Genomic DNA, 23,042 nt, shown 5'->3' with positions numbered 1-23,042 from the left:
TGCACTTACACAGCTGAGCTGTTAGATTAGTTGTAGTTTGCAGCATTTTTAATCAACTGTCCTATATATATATATATTTTTTTTTTTTTAAAGGACACGTAGTATGTACAGCATGTGACCGGCCTTGATAATGTTGTGTATCTTTTGTGTCATGATTTTGAATGTTAATTGGAGATGCGAAGAAAACCTTGGAAATCTTGACTGGTATGTACTGTATTGACCAAAACCTTCATTACAAAGATGATACAGTTCTTACACAAATCTAGAAATAGAAATACTAGAAATACTTCCTTTTTTATTTACATACAACTCAAAAAATAATTCACCTTTTACAGAAACGAATAATGGAAAATATTAACAGTCACGATTAATGTCATGACAACGGTTGTTTTTTGTTACATGTAATCCAGAATTTCTGTCTCCATCTCATTTTCGCTTCCCTCAGACGGCAGGAACTCATCCTCCTCATCTTCCTCTTCATCATCCTTGTTCTCGTCATCCTGCCCCTCTTCCTCTGCATCCACATCTCTCCCTGGGGATTTTAAACTTAGGCCTCTGCGTCTGCGTCTCTCGGGCATTTCTGGCACTGCTGAAGGAGAGAAATAACACAGTGTTTAGTTGTTACAGGAGCCAAAGTCCTGCCCCCTTTGTTATCTGTCCTGTTCCAGATTTTCAATTTTAACTGTTCTGTTTAAATTTAACTAACTGTTTGAGCAGCTGGAGGACATGGTGTCCATGAAGTGAATGAGGACACATACTTGGTTTCTGGGCTCGGATGACCTTCTTGATCATGGCTGAGATCACGTCCCTCAGCTTGTCGGTGGTGCCGAGGACACACCAGCCATCCCGCTCGTCACACACCTGCTGCTCATTATCGCCGATCTGCTCAATCATCTGTTTGATACTGGACACACACACACACACACACACACACACACACACACACACACACACACACACACACACACACACACACACACACACACACACACACACACACACACACACACACACACACACACACACAGTGAAGGAAAGTAACCAAGTGCATTTACTCAAGCATTGCACTTTTGCTTACAATTTTGAGTATTTCCATTTTCTGCTACTTTATAGCTCTACTCCACTACTTTTCGGAGGCAAATATTGTTTTATGTATTTGATGACTATGAAGTTATTGTTTAATAGTACATAATTTATTTGTTGATTATATTAAGAAAATACTTTTATGATCCCTGTGGGCAAAAAAGCTGCCCAGCAGTATATAGTCATTCAAATTAGCTCCACCTTTACTAGCTGCAACATTAAAGTGATGTACACATTCATGCATAAATCATTATAATCTAATAATATAATATACATTACTCTGAAATGGGCCATTCTGCATAATGCATACTTTTACTTTTGATACTTTAATAGCATACCTTATATTTTGATGCTAATACTTTTGTACTTTTACTTGAGTAAAGTACTTCTACACTGTGGTATTGCTACTTTTACTTTAAATAGAGTGACAAATGGCCATTTCCATTAGAATAATTACTAATGATTTGATACCCCTTCTCTGACATTTACTTAACTATGTCGTGGTGTTGAGCTACCACTATGTAACTAAATACAAATATTATATTAATGAAAATGAATGAAAGAAGTAGTGTATGCACAGCACTGTAATGTACCTTTCCACCTCCAGATCACAGAGCTGGTAAAACATCTGTCTGTGAGGAGGCAGCATGCCCTCTCTGAAAATGTAGGATGACTCCTGTGGAGATGAAACAGTTGGTATCCATGACTATGATACGCAATCCCTCCCCCATCAATTTTAGAGTTACTCACAACAGATAAAACCCTTATCATCTTCTGACATTTTAACCTTTAGGCTTATGGAGATCCAAAGTGTTCAAAATGGAGTAAATAAAAAACACAAGATACAAAAATTATCACTTGAATGAATACGGACAAAATGTAAAATCTAACCATGAAATCAGTTCTGAAGGGCTTGAGATTAGCATGTTAGCACCACGCTCCAATAATGTTTTCACATAAGTAGGCTGGACTAGGCTAGATACTGGACCCTCACTGACCTTCAGCTGATATGCGATTGGGACTGGATCTCGACTGGTGCTCGGGCCCTCCTGAGCTGGAAGTTCCATCACACTAGCTGGCTGGGGACCTGGGAAAAAAAAAAAAACACGTTGTCAGTTTACCTTGGCAACAGCAGTGGAATGGAAGGGACCATGTCAAGGTTTTAACCATTTATAGCAGCAATATGCATTTTAGTTTGGCGGTGGGGCTCTGCTCGACACTGACCGTGCTGAGCTCAACATTTCGTGAACATGAACTCGTGCTAAACATTCAAAATTCATGCTAACACAGGAGGAGGCTGAAAGCAGGCAGCAGCGTAGCAGCATGGCTGCAGAGCTCAGTGTTGTATGTAGACTGAATGAGCGCCAAACGTTTATGTGGACTGCGTACTGTGAGACATAGGTTGGTGACATACATGATTGGATGGTGTATGGATCATGTGACTTTAAAAATGACTTCCGTGCCCCTTTCTGTTTGTCTGCAGTATTTATGTGGATCTCTCTTGAACGAGACATTTTAAGCCTCAATAGACATTTTGCCATGTCGTAGTAGGAAAAGCACAGGTGTAAATAATACAATGAATGATGGCTGCTTTAGCTGCTTCCTCCATGTCGAATAAATACATACATCTACAACTCACCTGCTTTGTTGAATGTGATAGGCAGACTGTAGTTCAGGGCACTCCGCTTGGCTTTTACTGGCATGTCAGATAAGGAATACCCTAAAAATGGGAAGAAAGAGGAGCCAAGAGTCAGCGACACATCTTAACTTTTCATTAAGATCTAAAAATTATAAAACTGAAATAGTACAATGTTACTGAATTGGCTGCTGAAGAGAGTCTTACAGAAAAATGCTGCTGTCAATTTGGCTCAAAATTACTTTACTGCAATCCAATCCTATAATGTCACAGCACTTTTTTCTTAACATCTGATACAAAACAAAATACATAAATAAAGAAAACCCCCTTGAAAATATACGGTAGCTGTTACCGTGCTTGGTGCTACAGCGGATCCTGAAGTCCAGCATCTGGTATTTCTTGGACTCTCTGCTCTTTCGGGGATCGTGGCCCAGCCTCACCCACAGACTTCTCCACGGTCCTGTCACCTAAAAAAATAAATCTGGTGTTGATCTTACACTTTATAAATCACTCTCTGTAAAATGTACAGAGTGCACACAATAACACGAACACTTGTACAATAACAAACAATGGAGTGCAACAAACACTGCCTTTTAGATTTTATTATGCAATATTATAAGCTTCACATACATTCACAAATGAGCTCGGAGTCTATTTCTATACAGATTTTCCACATTTCTGACTTTTTCCCCTGAAATGCATGCTCATACTCCCCCCTCAGCTCACCATGTAGTAGGCGAAGACGGGCAGCAGCAGTTTCAGTTTATCAGGGTGGATGTTGATGTTGGCCTTGACCGCGTTCCGTGACCAGATGGGCCGGCTCTCAAACATCTAGGCACAAAACATTTGGTTTGAGATAAGATAAAAGCCCAGAAAATTATGTCCGTGTATCTTTTGGTCATTCGATTTTCCTTTGAGAAATGGGTATTTAAAAACAACACGTCCGAATTGTGTGTGTTTTCCTGTTTTCATATAGAAGTGGGTAATCAAATTAAATAGACAACCAAACCAAAAAAGAAAATGTAATTTCTGTTCAGATTTGTGAAAGTGACCACTGCACACGCCTCACAGGATCAATCATCGATTATCAAAACAGGTGCTGATTAATTTTCAAACCACCAATCAACTGGTTTAGTCTGGAAAAGCCTTTAGATGGCAAATGTGGATTCCTGGCACTCTGTTGTAAGTTATGGTCCCTCCTTACATCAGAGTGCCTCGGATTTCTTTACATTGTTCTTTGCATTACACCAGCGACGCAGGCAATCAGTGGGTTTGTTGTGCTTTCAGTGACCGGCAGCCATGATCACAGCAGCACACGTACCTTTTTCAATTGTTCTTCAGCCTGCTTGTCATGCTCCTTGTGGCAGACTCGTGCCCAGTTTACCTTGGCCGCCTCGAGGGCCTCGGATGGCACAGTGGGATCACTGAAGCTGACAAAGATGGCGTTGTGGGGCCGGCGAGCGCGATTCATACCAATAACGTTCTTTTTGTTGGTGGGCACCTGGCTATAAACAGAAAGGAGGAGAAATGTCAGCATCAAAGTGAAATTAAACACGTCCGGTATTATATAACTACACTTGACAAAGGGAACTAGCAGAAGTTGTAAGGTTGTAAAGTAAAATTCCCACACAGCCATCACACTGACTTCTGAAAGATATCAGGCCGGTAGAAATAATCCACAGGGCTGTCGAGGCGTGAGAAGATGGCCGGGGGAAGAAAGTAAGGCATGGGCTGCTGAAAGAACTCCTGATTCTCTGATTTGCGGAGGATGACTTTGTCGTACAAAGACGTGTCTTTTCCACCTTCTGAATGCACAGCGAGGCACTGAAAGTCTGCCAGCCCTGCAAAAACAAAAAAGGTCGCTGTTAGACTGTAGTGAAAAGGAAAAGGAAACAGTTTACCACTTCACAGTATATCACAATGTGATCAATCGGAGATAAATAGAGCGGAAATATTATCCAGAAAGTCCAAATATTATGTGGTTTTGAAATGTTTGAAATATTCATACACTATGAGGACTTCTCATCCAACCTTGGAATTTGTATGTTGTTCCTATGACTCCGAGTATGTCCATGTGGATCTCAGTGTCATTGGGGTCCTTTTTTCGCACCCGCCGCCGCACTCTAAGGAGAAGGTTGCTGGACGGGAAGCGGTTTCCACATAGAGAGTGACAGAAAGGGTCCTGAGGTCGGTAACGCAGCTCAAGACGTCTGTTGGGGTGAGCGAAGGTCTGTGGGATCAACAGGAAATGCAGACAGGTGTCAGATCCCTGAGGTACAACTGCAGTGGTGAATATGAAGATGTGACCAGAGCAAAGGTAATGACAGTCATCTACTCACAAAACAGCCACTTGACATTTGACTGTATTCAAAATCAAAGATAACTATCATTATATACACAGTATGCCTCGTGTCGAACTGTGTAATGTATTACAAACCATCCAGATCCAGGGCTCATTTTAACCCCTCCACACTGCCTCACCATCCGGTGATAAAGCAGGACCCAGTTTAAGATATTGAACTTTAGTGGTGCATATTCCCATATTCCCATAAAAAAAAAAGGTACAATTAACCTGGGGCTTTTGGGACCCCTGGGGGTCTGGGGCCCCAGGGCAGTTGCCTGCCCACTTAAAACTATGGTCTTAAAGACAACAAATCGTTTGTTAGGTGCAACGTTTCTGAAACCCTGAAATTTAGCATTTTGGCTAACTATCAAGCTATGTCATTTCAAATTCGTATACCCAAACATTACAACGTAACACAATTTACAATACAATACTAGCTATATATAAATAGCAGCAATAAAAATATACACACGCTCTCACTCGTCTTACAGTTTATAGCATTTAGCCGTTTTAACAAGCTAAGGCACCCACAGTGTAGATAACAGACACTCAGGCCTGAAAGCCACAACATTCCGTCCCAGTTATGGACTGCTTACTTTTGACACTCCTTGTTCACCCCCGAGAGTCTCCAGCATCTTGTCCACACTGGCGACCACCGCCGGATACTCAACACACATCAGTCTGTTGTCCTGCAGCTTCACGTTGGACGAGCTGCCGGGGACATCGGCGTCTTCAGCCCGACAGGAAAGAGTCAGTTCTTTCAGAGTAAAATCCAGCTTCAACTCCGAGTCCGCCATATTGGCTCTTTTAATGGCGATATTTAAGCAGGCATAAACAACTATGTAATGGAACCATCAACTATAAGTCAGTAAACCCGCTCAAAAACACTGCTGCCGTTAAAGCAGCGTGAGTGTAAGTCCAAGTGCAAAATAACGCCGGGCGGAAACGCTAGCGCACACATGTAGTTCCGCAGCATTTATTTACCCGGACTCCGGCGTTCCTCTGTTTTTTGTGTCGATATCAACAAGGCGTGCAGTTAAAGTCAAAATAAAAATGAAACAAAACACATTCAAGTTGTCAACAACATTTAAATAGAACAATTTTGCCATCATTGAGAAAGTGTCTTATAGCTCAGTGACATTCCAAGAAGTCAGCAAGAATCCTCTTCTGGGTTGTATTGGAAATTAGCCCCTTTTTATTAGTATTTTCTCCTTTCTTTATATGCTTCTTCAATATTACATAGTTAAATATGCAAATAACATCTCATACTTGTACGTGATGTGTGTTCACTGACCCTTCCATCGTCAGTTCGTCTTTTATTTGCAATTTGAAAACAACATGTAGCTGACACAGTGAAGTCAATGTACACATTTGGCCACGTGGTGGCGGTGTAAAACCAAACAAAATGCAGTCGATGAAGGAAATGTGGGAATGATGGAATTTGGCTCCATCAAAGTTAAACAACAGCTGTAATTGAATATTCTTGAATGCTCCATGTCTATGTGAACGATCTGTCTGCGTATTATCATTTTATACCAAGGACTGAGTATTTTAACAGCCACTAACAGTATAGTTGTATTGTCAGAAGGAGACATCCACTGTTGTCAGAGGGACCTTAGTAAAGAGGATTTGTCTGCTGTCCCTCCCAGAAACTGTCAACAGACTGTCAACCCCCTCAGAGAAGAAAGAGGACTCTGAAGAAACAGTTGTGTCTGTGTGTTTACCAAGTTATTTAAGATGCTGTTACATATACGCAATTACACTCTGAAGTGACACCGTGTTTACTTTGATTCTAGTTTGTCTTCTTTTCTCATGCCTTTAAGGGACCACAAGGCTTAACACTGAATCTTTTTTTTTCTTTTCTTTTTTAACAATGTGGGCCTATAGCCATCTCGTGTTCTGTCATATGTCTGTGTGGAAAATATGCAGCTGAAAGTAGAGATAAATAACTTCCCTACTTGGAGGTCAGCTCAAGAATGTGATGCTGGCTGCTTATGGTTGGCTCTCATGTGCTAGATGTTGAACTGCAACTAATTAATGAATTATCAAGCTGTTGGTTACACTGTATTTCATCTCTGTGCATCCAGTCCAGGGACAGGTGTGGGACATGTTTAGCCTAGTTCAGCTTAAACATGAAAAGCAGTAAGTGGAAAAACACGCCTTCCAACAACGACACATTTGCATCTTGTTTATTTCACACATGTAGAAATCAAACATGCACACAGACAACACGAAGACATTATTGTTTAAGGTACGGGCACTGGGACCAGTGTCCCCGTGCAAAAGGCTCAAATGTTCTCTCCTCACAGTGGGATTACCTCTACCTGACATAAAGCCACATGTCTCTTGGATGTGTTGGTGTGTAGCTTGCCATGTGTAAAGTAAATAAGACAACCAGAGTTCTTGAAAAACATATATATATATTCTTTGTTTGTGTTTTAAGCTGGGCTAAGCAGCTCCTGAATAAATCTCTGTACCAGATACACAGAGATGAAACCGATAGTGATTTTCTCATCTCGTCTTATGACATGTCATAGCGGCAAAGGCACAGGTGCAATTAATAACGTTAGCGATGGCTCTGTAAGTGACATACATGGCTCACTGTGACTGTGAATACTGAGCGCAAGGGAACTACCACAACACTGGAGCAGACTTGAGGATAATAGGAAACATTAAACTACTGGCTATTTTTTCTCGATGTTAACTATGTGGGTTTATTATGTTCTGTTGTACAGACTCCCATATATGGAAGCATACAACTGTCGCAGCTTTGTGAACGCTATCTGAGCTTCAATAAAAACATAAATGGCGACGTTCAGCCTGGCCTGTCATAATGTTATGAAGCTCAGTGTTTTGTGGGAGGGATATAAAGAGGAGGGGACAGAAGAAAAAAAAAAACACAAGGCTTTGACTGACAATCTGTTGCGTACTGTGGTGAGGTAAGGATTTTGATGATCTTTCTCGTTCTGTCTTTCTTTTCTCTCTCTCTCTGTCTCCAGGGGGCCCTCGTCCATTGAATACTCGTCCAGCTCTTGGTACTATCTCAGTCGAGGGCCTGTCCGCTCCTCCCTGCAGCTCTGCTGGCCTGTTCCAGCCGTTACAGTGTGGGGAAGCCATGATAAGGTTATCAGACAGTCTCCACCGCCCGGCTTACCCTGAAAGAGCCTGCTGCCCTCAGATTTCAACCCCCCCCTCCTTGCTCCCACTCACTCTGACCTCTCACTCAGCATATCCCTTCTACTGTCATCCCTCAGCTCCTGCTCCTCCAACCTCTGGACCTGCAGCTGTCTGAAAGGCTCCCTGTATGTATGGCCATATTTGGATGTGTGATGTAGACATTAGGCCACACCTACGGAGTCTAGTCATTTTCTGTAGGCAAAATGAAAGATCATCATGGTTGATTGCTTTGGCTGCACTCTTTGAATTTATTCAATAAGTGGCTTTGATGTGAAGATATTCCCTCGACTGTCACGCAACTGCGCAAACATTACATTTGTAATCACGTGCAACTCTCAAAATGCTAAGATCTACCGTACAGAAGAGTACAATGGCTCCCAACCCTTACGGCTTGTGACCCCTGAAAGAAAGCACTGTCTACTTGATTTTGTTTCCCTGTTTTATCACAATGACAATCCTAACATGCTGATGTCATCGAGATATGAATGTTTGCCATGTTAGTTTAGCGTGTTAGAACGATAGCATTTGCTAATTAACATGAAACGCAAAGTACAGCTGAGGCTGATGGGAATGTTATTAGCTTTGGGAGGTATTTTGTCGTTAAAATTTTGATGATCGAGCTAGAGGAAAAGTCAGGGGAAGTTTATTAGGATTCATCCTCTGCGGATTATGAACGTCAGTACGAAATGTCTTGGCTACCCATCCAATAGTTGTTGAGATATTTCATTTTGGACCAAAGTAGCGGACCAACGAACAGAACGATACGGCAACAAGAAAGACCTGGGGAGTGTTTGTAACAATAAATCTAAATTTAAGAAGCCTAAATGCTGTTTTTCTGCTTTCCTATCCCGTTCATCGTCTCACCAACCTTCAGATTTATCTTGCGACCCAAAGGGGACGACCCTCTCCCCAGGTTGGGAACCACTGCAGCAGACTATCTGCTTGCAATGATGTTGCTTTCAAATTTCCCTGGGAAAATGTAAGAAAAGATTAAACACAATCTATAAATAAAATATAATAAATTACAATTCATTACTGAGCCACATCAAGTCTTTCTCATGAAAAAGTGCCATTTTTATGGCACTTATTGTTTGGCTTTATCAGACCGTTTTGACGGGGAAACACAGGGACAGAGAGAAGGGCATGTGGGATACAACTCACCACATGGCTCACGACCAAGACCGCAGGATGCCTCAATCAGTATCAGCACTTACCACTTTTCTGGTGTGCCGTTATACTAATATTTTGCAACAAAATAAAAGCATGAATGTAAACTGGGTCTTAACTGGGCGCCAGTGCTTGATGGAGAGTTGGTGTTCAAGTGTTCAAAGGTCATTAAACGTCACCATACAGCCACTAAACTTAAAATGATCTCTGAGCCTCCCACTTGTAGACATATGTTCATGAGCGTCTTCTAAGTTGGCAAGTTGGGTTTTTTTCTTGGTTTCATGCTGCGTGTGTGTGTGTGTGTGTGTGTGTGTGTGTGTGTGGCTCTTGATTTGTATAATGATAACTGGATGTAACTTGAAGGCACCACGTCTTGTTGTCTATACTTGTAAAACAGATGATTCAATCCCAGAAAAAGCAACCACAGGAAATGTTTATCTTTTGCTCTCGTCACTCTCGTATGACACTTGGGGGGCGTGGGCGTGGCCTTTTGTACGCGTCATCACCACAGTTATCTCTGGGAGGGCAGGACAGCGCTGGACCACAACACAGTGCCTCACTGGCAATCAAACAGCATCACACCCCCACGCTGTGTGACAGCAGCGGACGTGATCACGCGGTATCTTCCTGTGTCCAGTCATGCAGAGGAAATCTGCTGACAGTTTATTTTTCTGTTGGGATTATTCTGCCGGTTTTAAAAACAAAGTGATGGATCACTGGCATTTCATTCAACACTGACTTAAAAAGTGCTTTTTATTAATAAAATGAGTTCTGGACCACTTTAAATGACCAAAGTTTTCCAGCTTCTTTCTGTTGGATGTTCCAAATCCTTTTGTTTCTCACTTTTAAATATAGAATATCTATATTTATATTCTCTACATTTCAATCATTTGTGAAATATAGTATTTTTTTGCACAGACATATTCTGTGAAAGCACTATGGCAGCAGCTTTAGTGACTGGTACTGTTACAGGTACTGTTTTTATACTTTTTTATCATAACACTTCTCATACAGATTTGTAGGCCTACTTATTTGCAGCTACATCTTTTCTGGCTTCTTTCCTTGAATAAAAATGATGTCTGATTAGATTTTGTAATAAAAGCCAAACATGCCCGGAATTCAAATTTCAAACCGTCTCAGAGAGTCTACAATATCTGTGTTATTTCTCTCATTTCATAACATGCTGCTCTGTCAAATGCAGTCTTACAAAAGAACAGGAAGGGTTTATGTTTCAAAGGTTGTAATAAACACAGAGAGACATGAGAGACAAATCATTTGAATCCCACATTGCTGACACAGTTGACGTGGAATCACGTTCAACGTAGAAACAGAACCAATCTGAGTCCTACGACTGTAGAAGTGATTTTGTTTTGGTAACGTTTATGTCCAAAACAAGAGCCAGTTGGAGACACAAGTTGTGACAAAAGGTTTATTTAGTGGCAGGTCTCTCACAACAGCAGACGCCTGTGACATTTCTTTGATCTCACAGGGAGAGAGTGGCCCTCCCCGGGGATCTCCCGCTCTGCCTTACATGAATGTGTCATGGATGGCCTCGGGCGTGTTCAGCCATCTTCGCCTCCTGCAGCGTTTCCACAGTACTGGCCAGGGCTCATTTGCATAGAGCCAATTTGCAAAACAAATTTCAGCTCTGTACCCCATTTCTTTGCCAGGTATGTGTGTGTTTGTGTATGTGTGTGACAGAGAGACAGTGTTTTAAGACACTAACGTTTGAGTCTTGATTTTTTTTTGTTGTTGTTGTTGTTGGTTGGTCTTTGCTGGATGGAACAGATTTGGTGTGTTTCTGGTGTCAGGTTGTGCTGCTTCTCCACTGTTCAGGCAGTAACTCGCAGCAACATGGCATCTGTCACACTGCAAACAATGCTTTAATAGAAATATATTCAAATGGTTTCCTGTTGTTGGCTCAATGTGCCTTTTCATGCAGCCTCTGACACTTTCAGGAGCTGCTCTCTGGCCTGTTCCCAGGTGAAGCTCAGTGTGAAAATCAATTGCAACTTTAAGGATACCACAACACCTCAGGCAAGACACATATGCAAATAAACAAGGGCTGGATAACCTCCACCTCATGAAGCTCTTCACACCCGTGCACCCGTACACCGGTGAAGGAATGTTTCAGGTGCATGCGGACATGCACACTTTTTCCCGTTTTTCCCCAGGCTAACAGCCCCCCCCCACCCCCACCCCAAACCCATCCTTCAGCACCGCCCCTCCCCTTTCAGGACCCATGTCCTGTTTGTTCAGTCGCACCCAAGATGATCCTGTCTCTCTCTCTTTTTCTGTCGGTTACCTGTGCGGGATTGTGATTTGCTCCGTCACCTCATGCACAGGATGCCGCAGCAGGTCTAACTGTTGCAGAGGATCACAACGGACCCCGTTGCAATATCAACACATTTTGCATAAAGACCTCAGATTTGTTTGCCAGACAGTAAGCCCTCATGTCTGCTCTCTCCCCTGTGCAAACACTGATTTCCGCTGCAGTGACTTTCCCCTGACACGACATGGGTGAATACGCTTTTGCACTTTTGGTGAAATTATTATTATTTTCATTTCTATATGATCCTGATGACCTACGTAAGCCTTTGATCCCATTCAGGATCCATTAAGCTGCAAAAAAACGTGCTGTCATCATGACGTTACATCAGCAGTTGGTCCAATTTATCCTTAAAAAAGTTGTTTTTATAAATTCTGACTACACTTCATCCAGTTCTTGTCAGATTTAAAAGGCCCAGGTGATGATCTGATTTGCCTCAAGCTGCTTAATTTCCTAACAGGTTTTGATGTTTGAGGAAGGTGGTGAGTCTTCGTTAGAGCCACCATTTGTTTGTTGAAGTAAATCCAACAGGCTGACTGGGTGTGGTGACAGTTGACTAAGTAATCAATCCCCTTTCCACAGCCTCTTATTAATCCCTGTATCCCATTTGGCCCAGTGCACTGTAAAAAGCCAAACAGCTATGCAAGGGTGTGTGTGTGTGTGTGTGTGTGTGTGTGGCCAAAATTCATAATGGTCTAGCTGACAGTTTGTGCAATTCTGATTGATTTTTACTGAGATTATAGAGCTGGTTTTGCCTCTCATGTTATAACGAGGAAGCTGCTGAGGCTCAAGCCAATGAAATATATCACTAACTTTCCTTCATGCACTCTCTAGTTGACTCTCACAGAATGAACAGCTCTTTGGCCTTGGATTTGCATGGTGTTCCAGGTGTGTTATTTGAATACAGGATTACTCCATTACACACTATCTCTATTCCCGCAAGAGATTTTCACCCGAGGCCAGAGTCGCATAGTTATTACATCCTGCTCCGACAGGAGAGTGACTCAGAAAAACACACAGAAAGAGCAGAACGGGGAGAAAAAGTGTGTTTACAGTGCTCATCACGACATCTTAGACAAACAGCGTGCAATGAATTTTACCTTTCAGGTACAAAGGACCGTAGACTGGATCTCAATTTGCGTGTCTTTATTTCAACAGAACAGCCATCCACTTTCCGACCTCATTTCATCCTTTGTTTCAGTTGAAAGTATTCATCAACTCGCACACAGACTCCAGCCAACATACAGAACACTGCTCAAGCATATTTTAAATAAATTGTGTAACACAAAAAAAGCACATTTTGAATCAAAATGACATTGACACATCTCCCCATTGATCCACATGTAAACACATCTTTAAAAGAAGATTACTTCCAATATATTAACTAATACATTTTAATCTTTTAAACTACTTCTTCTTTATACAGGTTTCTGAAGTAAAATCAATCAATCACTTCAATTAGAATTTGATTTCACAGCTCCTTCCTTATTCTTCCTTTCAAAATCAGATTATTGTTTTAATAGAGATTTATTGTAAGAGTACAAACACTTGTTGGGTCTTCACTTGACGCCGTGCTGGCTCTCGTGGTGCCTGCGGAGATCCACCTTCCGTTGGAAGCCCTTGGAACAAATGTCACATCCAAACGGCTTGAAGCCGGTGTGCTTCCTGCTGTGGGTGATCAGGTTGGAGCTTTGGCTGAACGCTTTACCACACACTTGGCATTTGTGGGGCTTTTCACCTACAAAATAAAACACACCCAAAAAAGAACAGTGAGAAATCTACACAATCAAATACTGGATCATTTTCAAATAATTTGCCTAAAGACCTCTTCCACTACTTTTAGGTTTGTCATCCGTACCAAAAACGATGCCATGTGTTTTTTACCAGAACGATAAAGTTTTCATTAACATCTCTGGGCGTAGAATCATGCCATAGTTCAGATTTGTCAAACATTTACTGGCAACAAACGTCGACAGCACAGAGTTCCTTTCACAGAGTTCTGCATGAAGCAGGAAAACCAGATATGCAAATCCACAGAACATTTGTTTAAGTTTCTTTTTCTGATTTATCAGTAGTTAACAATTCCTGCCTGCTGCACCTGGAAAGCAGATGATTACAGCAAGAGGAGCCATGGATAGTTTCATTTATTTCTTTTGGTCCAATAAAAAATACAGCCACCTCCTGTAAAACAAAGTGCATACTGTGGCTTACCGGTGTGAATGTACGTGTGTTTCTTCATATCAGACTTCTGGTGGAACCTCTTGCCACAGTACTGGCAGGGGTAAGGCCTTGTGTCCGAGTGGATGAGCAGGTGCGTGGAGAGGGTGGAGGAGCGCTTGAATGATTTGCCACACATCTTGCACTCGAAGCTTTTTTCCTGATCAGAGACAAAAGCGCAGAAACGCAGCTGTCAACAAAAGGCCCTCTAAGTTCGAAGCTCAACTTTTAAGCCAACACAGAGAAAAAGTCGACATTCGAACGTCTGCAATTCCACAACAACTTGGCAAACTCATTGTGCTGTGGAAGACCATGTGACATGATCAAAAGCTCCTGAAGTGACCTTATGGTGAGATTATTTGGTCAGAAAGTTTTTTTTAATACAGTTATACACTATAAAACCTAATCCTGGGGTTTAGTGAAATCAAGTGATCTTTTAATGAACTTAACGTAAATTCATAGCCATTTTGTCAATATGACTGAATCAAGTATTCAGTTCTGACTGAACTTAATGTCTGAGCTTTATCAAATGCATTGTCTCATGCTTAGTGAAGTTAACTCAGCAACTACTGAACAAACTTTGAATTTAACTCAGAACTAGGTCAGGAAAATGCCACTTTTAAGGCAGTGGAGAAACTTGTATTTTTAAAGGAGCAATCCATCAATTTTACACGTCAAGATCGGTTTACTCATCATGAGGAGTTCTGCTCAGAAAACAGAACATAGAGACAGTTTTAACATAGAGCCTGCGCTACAAATTGTTAGATTGCGCAGCGTTTGAGGTCACATACCTGAGAGTGGACGTTCATGTGCTGCTCCAGACTGACAGCGTGGCCGAAGGTTTTCCTGCAGATGTTGCAGCCGAAAGGTCTCGTTCCACTGTGAGACCTCCTGACGTGAACCTCCAGTCCGTGGGGCGTCGAGAACACCTAAAGCAGAGTTAGTCCATTAATGGAGGCGGCTGACAAACTCAACTGAATTTCTAGCTGATAACAGACGCAGCTACAGTGCATTCACATTTTCATTTTGACACTTTAATCTTCATGGCTGTGCAGCGTGTGCAGGTGTGAGGCTGACGTGTACCTTGTCACAGGTGATACAGTGGTAGGTGCTGGAGGTGGGGGAGTAGTGCGTGCTGCAGTCCAGAGGCTGCTGAGTTTGTGGACTGCGGCTGATGTGGGTTCCGTACAGGTTGCTGGCGTGCTGCAGCACTGTGGGGCTGAAGCTCATCTGGCGGAGCTCGTAGGAGGAAGGCACCGGCTCCCAGGCGTAGGACGGCTTGTAGTAAGGAGGGAATTCTGCCACGTGAGACTCTGAGGGTGCACACAAAAAGTCATGTTTTACCTCTCTGATAAAATTTATAGTGTAGCAGAAAAAAAAAATGTAGATAAATGCACTAAGCTCACCATTTAGGTAGTATGGCTGTGTGGGGGCTACAGGGGGTCTGGTGGGTTCTGGGCGAGCAGGTAAGGAACACTCAAGCTTTGCCTCCTCCTTTTCAAACAGGCGGTGGTCCAGAGGGGTAGACTGTCCCTCTGACTGAGGCCTGTCTGAGGAGTCTGTGCGCTGAACCTCTGGTGGGACTTCTGCAAATCCACAACAAATAAAAGTGTGATTCATTCAAGCAAAAGACATGGTTCTGCGTGATTAGACAGCAGGCAATTACTTATATTCCATAAAAACAAAACCCTGCAGTTCCTCTTGGAGGACATTTTGTTGAAATAGGAGACACCTTCCTTATTTAACCTTGAAAAGCTGAGCGGCAGACTGATGTTATATATAATATAATTTATAATATATGATGCAATAACAGCATATCCATGAATAATGCGTATCCCTTTTCAAATCTGCCTCAAGTAGAAATTCATGCAAATATATATATAAACCCAGCAGCTGCTTTAAAATAACGACACTAGGCAGTAAAAGCAGACAATCTAATCTAAACGTCCTGACAGTTGTTTCCCTCAGATATTCAGATGGTGGGATCTTTTCTTCCAGTCTTACCTGTGCATACGGGGGCCTTCGGCTCGTCCTCGTATGCTCGGTGAACATTATAGGACGTGCACTTTTTCTTTTTCACCAGAAAGGACCGGGGCATGATGATCCTGCGCACAGCAACATTTCGTTAGTGACACAGAAACGCTTTAAACGTGTTTCTAAAACGAAGCACGGATGCCAATAAAATACTGATCAAGTCCATTTCTGTAACAAAAAACAAAAAAAAGAAAAAGAAAAAAGAAAGAAAGAAAAATGTCTTAAGATCTTTATGATACTTTTATAGTTAATTTACATCATTTCAGTCTTTAATTGTAGGCGTATTACTTCATTAATAATTGTATTTATTATAACGTATCCATATATTAAACTCGCGCTAATTGAGTAAATAATTGTTCTATCTACTTAGTCGAACAGGCCTACAGACATGAAGTTGAATTAGCAAATGTTAGACATCACAGTTGAAATAATTCTATTATTTGTGCAAAAGTAAGAAAAGTCGGCAAAGGTTTGAGTCTGACTGCGTTCAGACTTCACAGTCAGCAGGTACTCACCGTTAACTGGACAGCCTCCCGTCGCGATCAGACCTGCAGTAATAATGATTCTAATAATAATGTCCTTGTTCTTTGGGTGTGAAGCGGCTCAGCGGAGGAAAATCCTTTCCCAAAAGTCAGAAAAGCAAAGCAGTGTAAAGCCATCACACTTGTTGCTCTTACTTTTTCTCCCCTCCCTGATTTTCAATCAGATAATTTCGCAGCCGAATCTGACTGTGGTTTCAACCAATGAAAAGGCCAACCTGCAGGTGGAAATTTGCGTAGAAAAACACGGGGCCTTTTGCTGTCCCTGGAACAGTTACACATAACACCCAGTGCTCCGAAGAAAAAAACAATGTGAGGGTTAAAGGCTAAAATCTAAGTTTAGAAATATACTTTTTAAGCAGAATATTGCAGTGCCTTAAAAGAAGGATAATTAATGTGCGTCCAGCTGCCTTTTTGCGCTGAACTTAGAAAGAACTTTAAATTAAAAACAAACAGTATTCATATATCTATATATAGATATAGATATATATATATAAAAAAAAAACTAAAAAAGCACAAAGACACTATAGCAATCAAAAAAATCGGACCACATATCTATATCCACCTCACAATGTTTGATTTACTGGATTTAACGCAATAATGTGTGTGTGTGTGTGTGTGTGTTGTGTGCAAGATTTAAATGGCCAAAAGATCATATGATACTGTAGCACCTCCACATCACACACCAAAACACACACCAAACCAGTCTGGGAGATTAACACTGTTGACTCAGTCTGTACTTATTATCGATATTCAGACAGATTTCTTCTCAGGATGCTTCAGTGTCACACGTGTCGTAGGCAGCAGAGTTGGTGAAATGGCTAAATCGGGCAGTTGAATACATTTTGGGCAAATAGTTTTCAGAAAATACAGTGGACTTGTCAAATCCTGTTTAAAAACAAAACAAAACATCGAGTTGAAGAGTGGACAAACAGTTTGAGGAGGAGGAGAGGGTCTGTACCAGGGAAGAAGTGCAGGGGCGACATCTTGTGGACACAGTGTGTATATCTTAAATCTTGACACTGGTTTTGGGGACTTTGGGGACAAATATTTCCTGGACATTGATAAAAGATTCAATTTACTTTAAATTTCAAATTATTATCCACTGGATGTCATGACATAATGATTAAAAAGGAATTACACAATATGATATAATACATCATCATGTTTTAAAAGTACCTAGATTGTTAGCTTATGATATTAGCTTATAGCTTAATCATTAATTATGTTATGTTATGTTATCATGGACCAATGAAGATTAAGTCTTACTATGTAAATGACTTGCATATTATTAAAAAGGAGCCATACAGTGTGTTTATAGACAGCGTCTGTGTTTGCGAAGGTCTAAAACTGTTGTTGCTATTACTTTCACTGAACCATAGGTAAAGCATGCTCCTCCTGCAGGACTAGACCTGCACGCCTGAAACAGGGACATATAAACACACACAGCACCGCAGCGTGGCCCACTGGCCAAAGCGTGTTTAAATGGAGGTTATATTGTCTGATATGAGGCTGGTTAAAGTCATGAGGGCCTCTGAAACTTTACCAATAACCCTGTCTGTGTTTGTTTATTATTCTGTTCTGTTTGGGATTCTATTTGTTCTTGTCCTATCTATCTATCTATCTATCTATCTGTTTTTCAGTGGTAAGAGTTGTTGTAAAAGACAATGCATGCTCAGCCAACCTACCCTGTAGTTATCAGAATCAGAATCAGAATCAGAAATACTTTATTGATCCCCGGGGGGAAATTGTACAGTACCGGTGCTCCCATTCAAGAGTAGAAAGTAGCATAATTTAGAACTAAGAGTATGTACAAAATATAAAAATAAGAAATAGAAAATACAAAATATACACATTTACAGTATTTAAGTGAAATGAGGTAAAAAATATATACAATAACACTTCAAAACTGAAGTGTGTGACTATATATGTATTGCACTTAAACATTTAGAATAAATAGTGAGGTGGTGTATGAACAGGTGAGGTAGATACAGATTTCCAGTCTTTTCCTGAGTGTCTGACACTCAGAGGGAGGAGTTAAACAGTCTGATGGCCACAGGCAGGAATGATTTCCTGTGTCGCTCTGTTGTGCATTTGGGAGGAATGAGTCTCCCACTGAAGGTGCTCTTGTGTGAGACTCATTCCTCCCAAATAAAGTAAGGTAAGGTTTAAAGTAAGGTTAACTAATTATACTTACACAGACACAGACATTTGATACAAAAGAGAAAAGTCCATGGCCCCTGTCAAACATGCACCACACTCTGTAAATGAATTGGCATTTTAACAAGTTGGCATCAAGTTTGGAGAGGAACCCACTGTACACTGCATCTTACATTCATTCTACTGCATACTCCATATCAATTGCACTGGCACATAAGTTCAATCTAATCTAATACAATAGAACTCTGCTGTTTATTTTACAATGTAAGTCAGCACCAAAGTGACCTCAGGTTTACGCTACTTTACCTTTTGGCTCTCTAATTTTCCTATTTTGCTCACATGCTGTTGATTTTGAAAGTAAAGCCTTTTGCTGAACAATTTTCCAAGAAAGCGACTGCACGTATTTTGTCAATGACAATGATGCAACATCATATGATGTTACACGTAATCAGAATGTAAAACAAACACATGTTCTGCTCCAACATTATTATGTGTATGGAAGCCCATTTCTACCAGGAAAAAAACATGGAGACATAACAAATAGATAAGATGTTAGGAATGGCAAAAATAAACGCATACATGGTAAGTAATAATTCTGAGAGAACAAGTCACAAATTTTGGATTTTTAAGTGAAATTATACTAGGTCATAATTATTACCTGTTTAAGTCAAAATTATGACATTATAAATTAGAATTTTGACTTTTTACATCAAACTGTTTGTTTATGAGAAAGTATGTAAGTAAAATAAGATCTTTTACCTCCTAATTCTGACTTACAAAATAATATATATTTAATTTTGACCTAGTTTTTAATTATTTTGACTTTAAAAGTGAAAATGTTGACTACGTATATACATTTTTGTCTTAGTATCTCATTGTTTTACCCTACCATTCATTTTTATTTTTGCTATTCCACTTTTCATCCGTTTTAATTTTCATTTTTTTCCGGCGGATGTGGGCTTCCATATCGATGTCCCCACTACTTCGTAGAAAAAAAAAATCTAATTTGCGCGTGCGCCCTTCACATGTGGGTCACGCGAAACCGCATTACACACACTCCATCCTTCCACCAATGGGGAGATGGGAAAAACAATCTAAGCTTTGCAATAGAGCGAAGAATTTCGCGGGTTCCAGGTGAAAATGCTACTTCTGAGTTATCAGATGTAATTTCACAAACTTATTTTAAATGTTGCTGGGGTAAATGGGTTGTGAAAGTTGCGGTTGCGACTTGCAGGGCGCTAACTTGTGGGATTAGTTTGCATGTAGTCCGACAGCGGAGGCTGACTGCGGTGGGATGGGCTGTGAGGTGTTCAAGATGGCGGCGCCCTGTGGAGTGCAGCTACTCTAACAGGTAAACAGCTCCGATTATTTACATCTTATGTGTTTTTCTTACAGCGAATCTCAACGCATATGACTCGTTTTAGTAAACCCGAGCTGTTCCGCTTGCTTCTCCGCCGTTTGAACACGGCTGACAGGCAAGATGAATCCCCGACCGAGTGTGGGTCGCTGCTCCCAGCTAACGTTAGCTCTCGGCGGTGGGACTGACTTGTTTTTGGAAAGACCCGGTGATGGATTTGGTAGACGTTGATGCTTTAAACATTTGATCGTAATTTGATGCGAGTTTCCCGTGGACTCTGAAGAGGTTCTCGGTTTGCACGAGAAAAGATGCCTGCATATTTTTATAATCGGATAAAGTAAACCCAACCCTGCCCATTGTTCTCTGCGAGTTGTTTACGACAGGCAGCAGCCAGTGGTCAGTCCACATACAGCAGCTGCTCTGCTGCTCTTCAGCCTCAGACCTCAGCCTGTCAGGACTCTGTCCTGCTCTCACTGTACGTCTCACTATAACAGATTATCATTATGGCCTTTGTGTTTTTATTTGATTAATTGATGCCTCATTATGCAGCTCACTAAAATATCTCTTGCAGCTTTCTGCATCAAGCTTCCTTGCTTTCATCTTTCGGCTGCAATCAAACTTGAATCAGCCCCCCCCCCCCCCCCCCCCCCCCCTCCCCATAATCATCATATCAATCATTAATATCCTGTTGTTAGCATGTGTGCATTCGCTTGTCACCACTAAGGCTCCACTAAAATGGGTCTCTAGTTTCCCAGTTTGACCCCTCTGCCACACTGCACTGGACTCACTGCTCTCCCTGTCACCATGTCTAATGTCTGTCACAACTCTGCCAAATGTATGAAAAAACGAATATCCCAGTAGCAGGGCTGTAGTGAGGATTTTAGAAATACTGAGGTCATGAGTTCAGATAGGCTGTCTGGCCAGGAACCAAAAGGATAAACTCTCAGGATTGTTCTCATTATGGAGAATGGTCATATTTGATTTATTCAGCTGTATTTCCTGCACATTTCATTCGCTAAAGCCAGTTTTAAAGCTTTCTTCTCACTGGCAGGATTAAAATTGGGGAAATGCTGAAACCTTTATTCATGTATGTTCTGTTGACCTGGAAGTAGTCAAATTTAACAATACTGAGATTAAATATAGTGGAATAGTGAATAGTTTTATTTTCATGTCTGGCCATTGACATGACCAATACCTCATGGAATTATTCAGACACATTAATCAACAACAGTCCAAATATTCCAGTATGCAATTGCACCAAAAACAAGTGACACAATATTTTGACTTCATGCAAATAAGAATACCCTACATATAAAATCCCATGAGATACAACTATGGGAATTAGATAAATATATACACACACAGCCTCAGAAGTATAAACGTAAAATACACATTTAATCAAATATAACCCAAACAAAACAACATTTACATATATCTTAACTTTACATGGTGTTGGTTGGAGGTGTCGATTCAACTGTATAGCGTTTGAGGTGCTGTTGAGTTGTATTGCATTATTCTGAGAAGAGTTATCTGCCGCATTCATGTCAACGAGGGTAGACTAAATATTAGAAACACCCCTCATTATTATAACCCAGAACAATTCAGAAGCACTACAAACTATTGCCTTCAAAATGACCCTGCAGTTGAACAACACCTCTCTAAAGTAGTTTCTACAAAAATGTAACAACATAACCTAATTGTATTAGCCTGCATTAGTTTAGCTAGTGCAGCTAGCTAGCAAGTGGCAGCTGAGTGTATATTCTAAAAGATAAGTTTAATAGAATAATTATTCATATATAATCTTATTTTAGTCTCTGTGCATATTGAATGTATGTAACAATATAAGTAAACATTTCTGTAATTTAATCTAAAGCTTGGCTATTGTCTCTAAATTTATGAATTATTCATTTGTATCCTCAAGCTATTTTAAATCCTGTCCAGACTAATAACCCTGTTATTGCTGAAATTATTAATCAATCAGTAGATTAGTCAAAATAATGGTCATTTTGAATTTTAGCAAAATGCAACACATTGGATCTCAGGTTCCAGCTTCTCAGATGAAAGGATTTACTACTTTCCTCTGTTTTCTATCAGTGTGAAGTGAATGTCTTTGGGTTTTAGACTGCTGATTGCACAAAACAAGACATCTGAAGACGTCACATTGCGCTCTGGGAAATTTTTCTCTAGTTCTGACATTTTATAGACTGAACAGTTAGAAACCCTGTTTAGTCCGTAAACCACATCAATATTCCCATTTCCTTTTTATCTCCTGCAACAAGCCCCCATCTGCTAACTGAACGGGGCAGTTTGGTTGCTGAAAATCTTTCCCTCAAGTGGACCGAGCAGGCTGTTTGTCTGTTTTGTAAAACGGCTTTAAAATATCCACGCAGGAGAAAAGGAGGCTGTTGGTAACAGCATGTACGCAGCCCAAATGTAATTTCCAGTGTGTACATGGAAGTGCTCGGGCCGCATAAAGGTCCTTTGTGTCCTCCTGAGCGTTCCCAAGCAGCCTGGGATCACACTGAGGGTGGTTCGCGTTCTTGCCACTGCCCTGTCCCTGCAAGACGCTCGCTCGGAGGGTGAAAAACAGCCACGTTTGGGTCCACTTTCCACACCCCGTGACTGTGCAGTTAATTGATAACAGGGCGACAATTGCGCTGTGACGTCTTGTGTGAATTAACAAATGGGAGCACATTTAAGCATCTTGTTTTGATTTGTTATGAGCAAGAGAGGCTTAATATTGTCATGTTTCTTCCCAGAGGGCAGTGTTTTTTATCTGACATATGACTTTTAGTGGAAATAAGATCAAATATGCTGGTTATTGATTCATTTCTTGTTGCCCCATACTCCAAATTAGCTCCTGTTATCTTGGTTTTGGTAGCATGTGACTCCATTACATGTATAAGATTCAGTATTCTGCACTAATGGAATAGTTTGTAGCATGTGAAAGACAACCAATTTTGACAATGTTAGGATCCTAATCATCTTCTAGCATGTTG

At 41.0% G+C, this 23,042-nt stretch overlaps 2 protein-coding genes across 2 annotated transcripts; both read right to left on the bottom strand.

Annotated features, from left to right (window-relative positions):
- Positions 1 to 312: 312 nt before the first annotated feature.
- On the bottom strand, positions 313 to 5,926 carry gtf3c5 (general transcription factor IIIC, polypeptide 5). The gene is made up of 11 exons (XM_070924845.1): positions 5,660 to 5,926; positions 4,751 to 4,949; positions 4,368 to 4,560; positions 4,041 to 4,239; positions 3,446 to 3,550; positions 3,072 to 3,186; positions 2,723 to 2,803; positions 2,082 to 2,170; positions 1,677 to 1,759; positions 759 to 904; positions 313 to 589 (listed from the first exon to the last, which is right to left on the bottom strand). The coding sequence occupies exons 1-11, from the start codon at positions 5,858 to 5,860 to the stop codon at positions 396 to 398; spliced, it is 1,605 nt and encodes a 534-aa protein (XP_070780946.1). The 5' UTR covers positions 5,861 to 5,926; the 3' UTR covers positions 313 to 395.
- A 6,941-nt stretch (positions 5,927 to 12,867) lies between these two features.
- On the bottom strand, positions 12,868 to 16,605 carry gfi1b (growth factor independent 1B transcription repressor). Its single transcript, XM_070924730.1, has 7 exons — positions 16,503 to 16,605; positions 15,958 to 16,058; positions 15,360 to 15,539; positions 15,037 to 15,266; positions 14,745 to 14,882; positions 13,948 to 14,113; positions 12,868 to 13,474 (listed from the first exon to the last, which is right to left on the bottom strand). Exons 2-7 carry the CDS (start codon positions 16,049 to 16,051, stop codon positions 13,296 to 13,298), a joined length of 987 nt encoding a protein of 328 aa, XP_070780831.1. The 5' UTR covers positions 16,052 to 16,058; positions 16,503 to 16,605; the 3' UTR covers positions 12,868 to 13,295.
- Between the last annotated feature and the right edge of the window lie 6,437 nt (positions 16,606 to 23,042).

This window comes from Enoplosus armatus, chromosome 18, assembly GCF_043641665.1.
Source record: "Enoplosus armatus isolate fEnoArm2 chromosome 18, fEnoArm2.hap1, whole genome shotgun sequence".
In the NCBI taxonomy this organism is placed as follows: domain Eukaryota; kingdom Metazoa; phylum Chordata; class Actinopteri; order Centrarchiformes; family Enoplosidae; genus Enoplosus; species Enoplosus armatus.
This window is presented reverse-complemented; position numbering and strand designations above follow the sequence as displayed.

Bases quoted from the DNA above. Each gene is read 5' to 3' on its own strand.
- gfi1b (XM_070924730.1), bottom strand. From the start codon at position 16,051: ATGCCCCGGTCCTTTCTGGTGAAAAAGAAAAAGTGCACGTCCTATAAT. The intron at 14,883-15,036 runs GTACACGTCAGC...ACTCTGCTTTAG, and splicing joins ACTGTATCACCTGTGACAAG to GTGTTCTCGACGCCCCACGG. The intron at 14,114-14,744 runs GTATGTGACCTC...GTCTCTGATCAG, and splicing joins ACATGAACGTCCACTCTCAG to GAAAAAAGCTTCGAGTGCAA.
- gtf3c5 (XM_070924845.1), bottom strand. From the start codon at position 5,860: ATGGCGGACTCGGAGTTGAAGCTGGATTTTACTCTGAAAGAACTGACT. The intron at 3,551-4,040 runs GTACGTGTGCTG...TTTTGTGCCTAG, and splicing joins CTGAAGAACAATTGAAAAAG to ATGTTTGAGAGCCGGCCCAT. The intron at 590-758 runs GTATGTGTCCTC...TCTCTCCTTCAG, and splicing joins CATCCGAGCCCAGAAACCAA to CAGTGCCAGAAATGCCCGAG.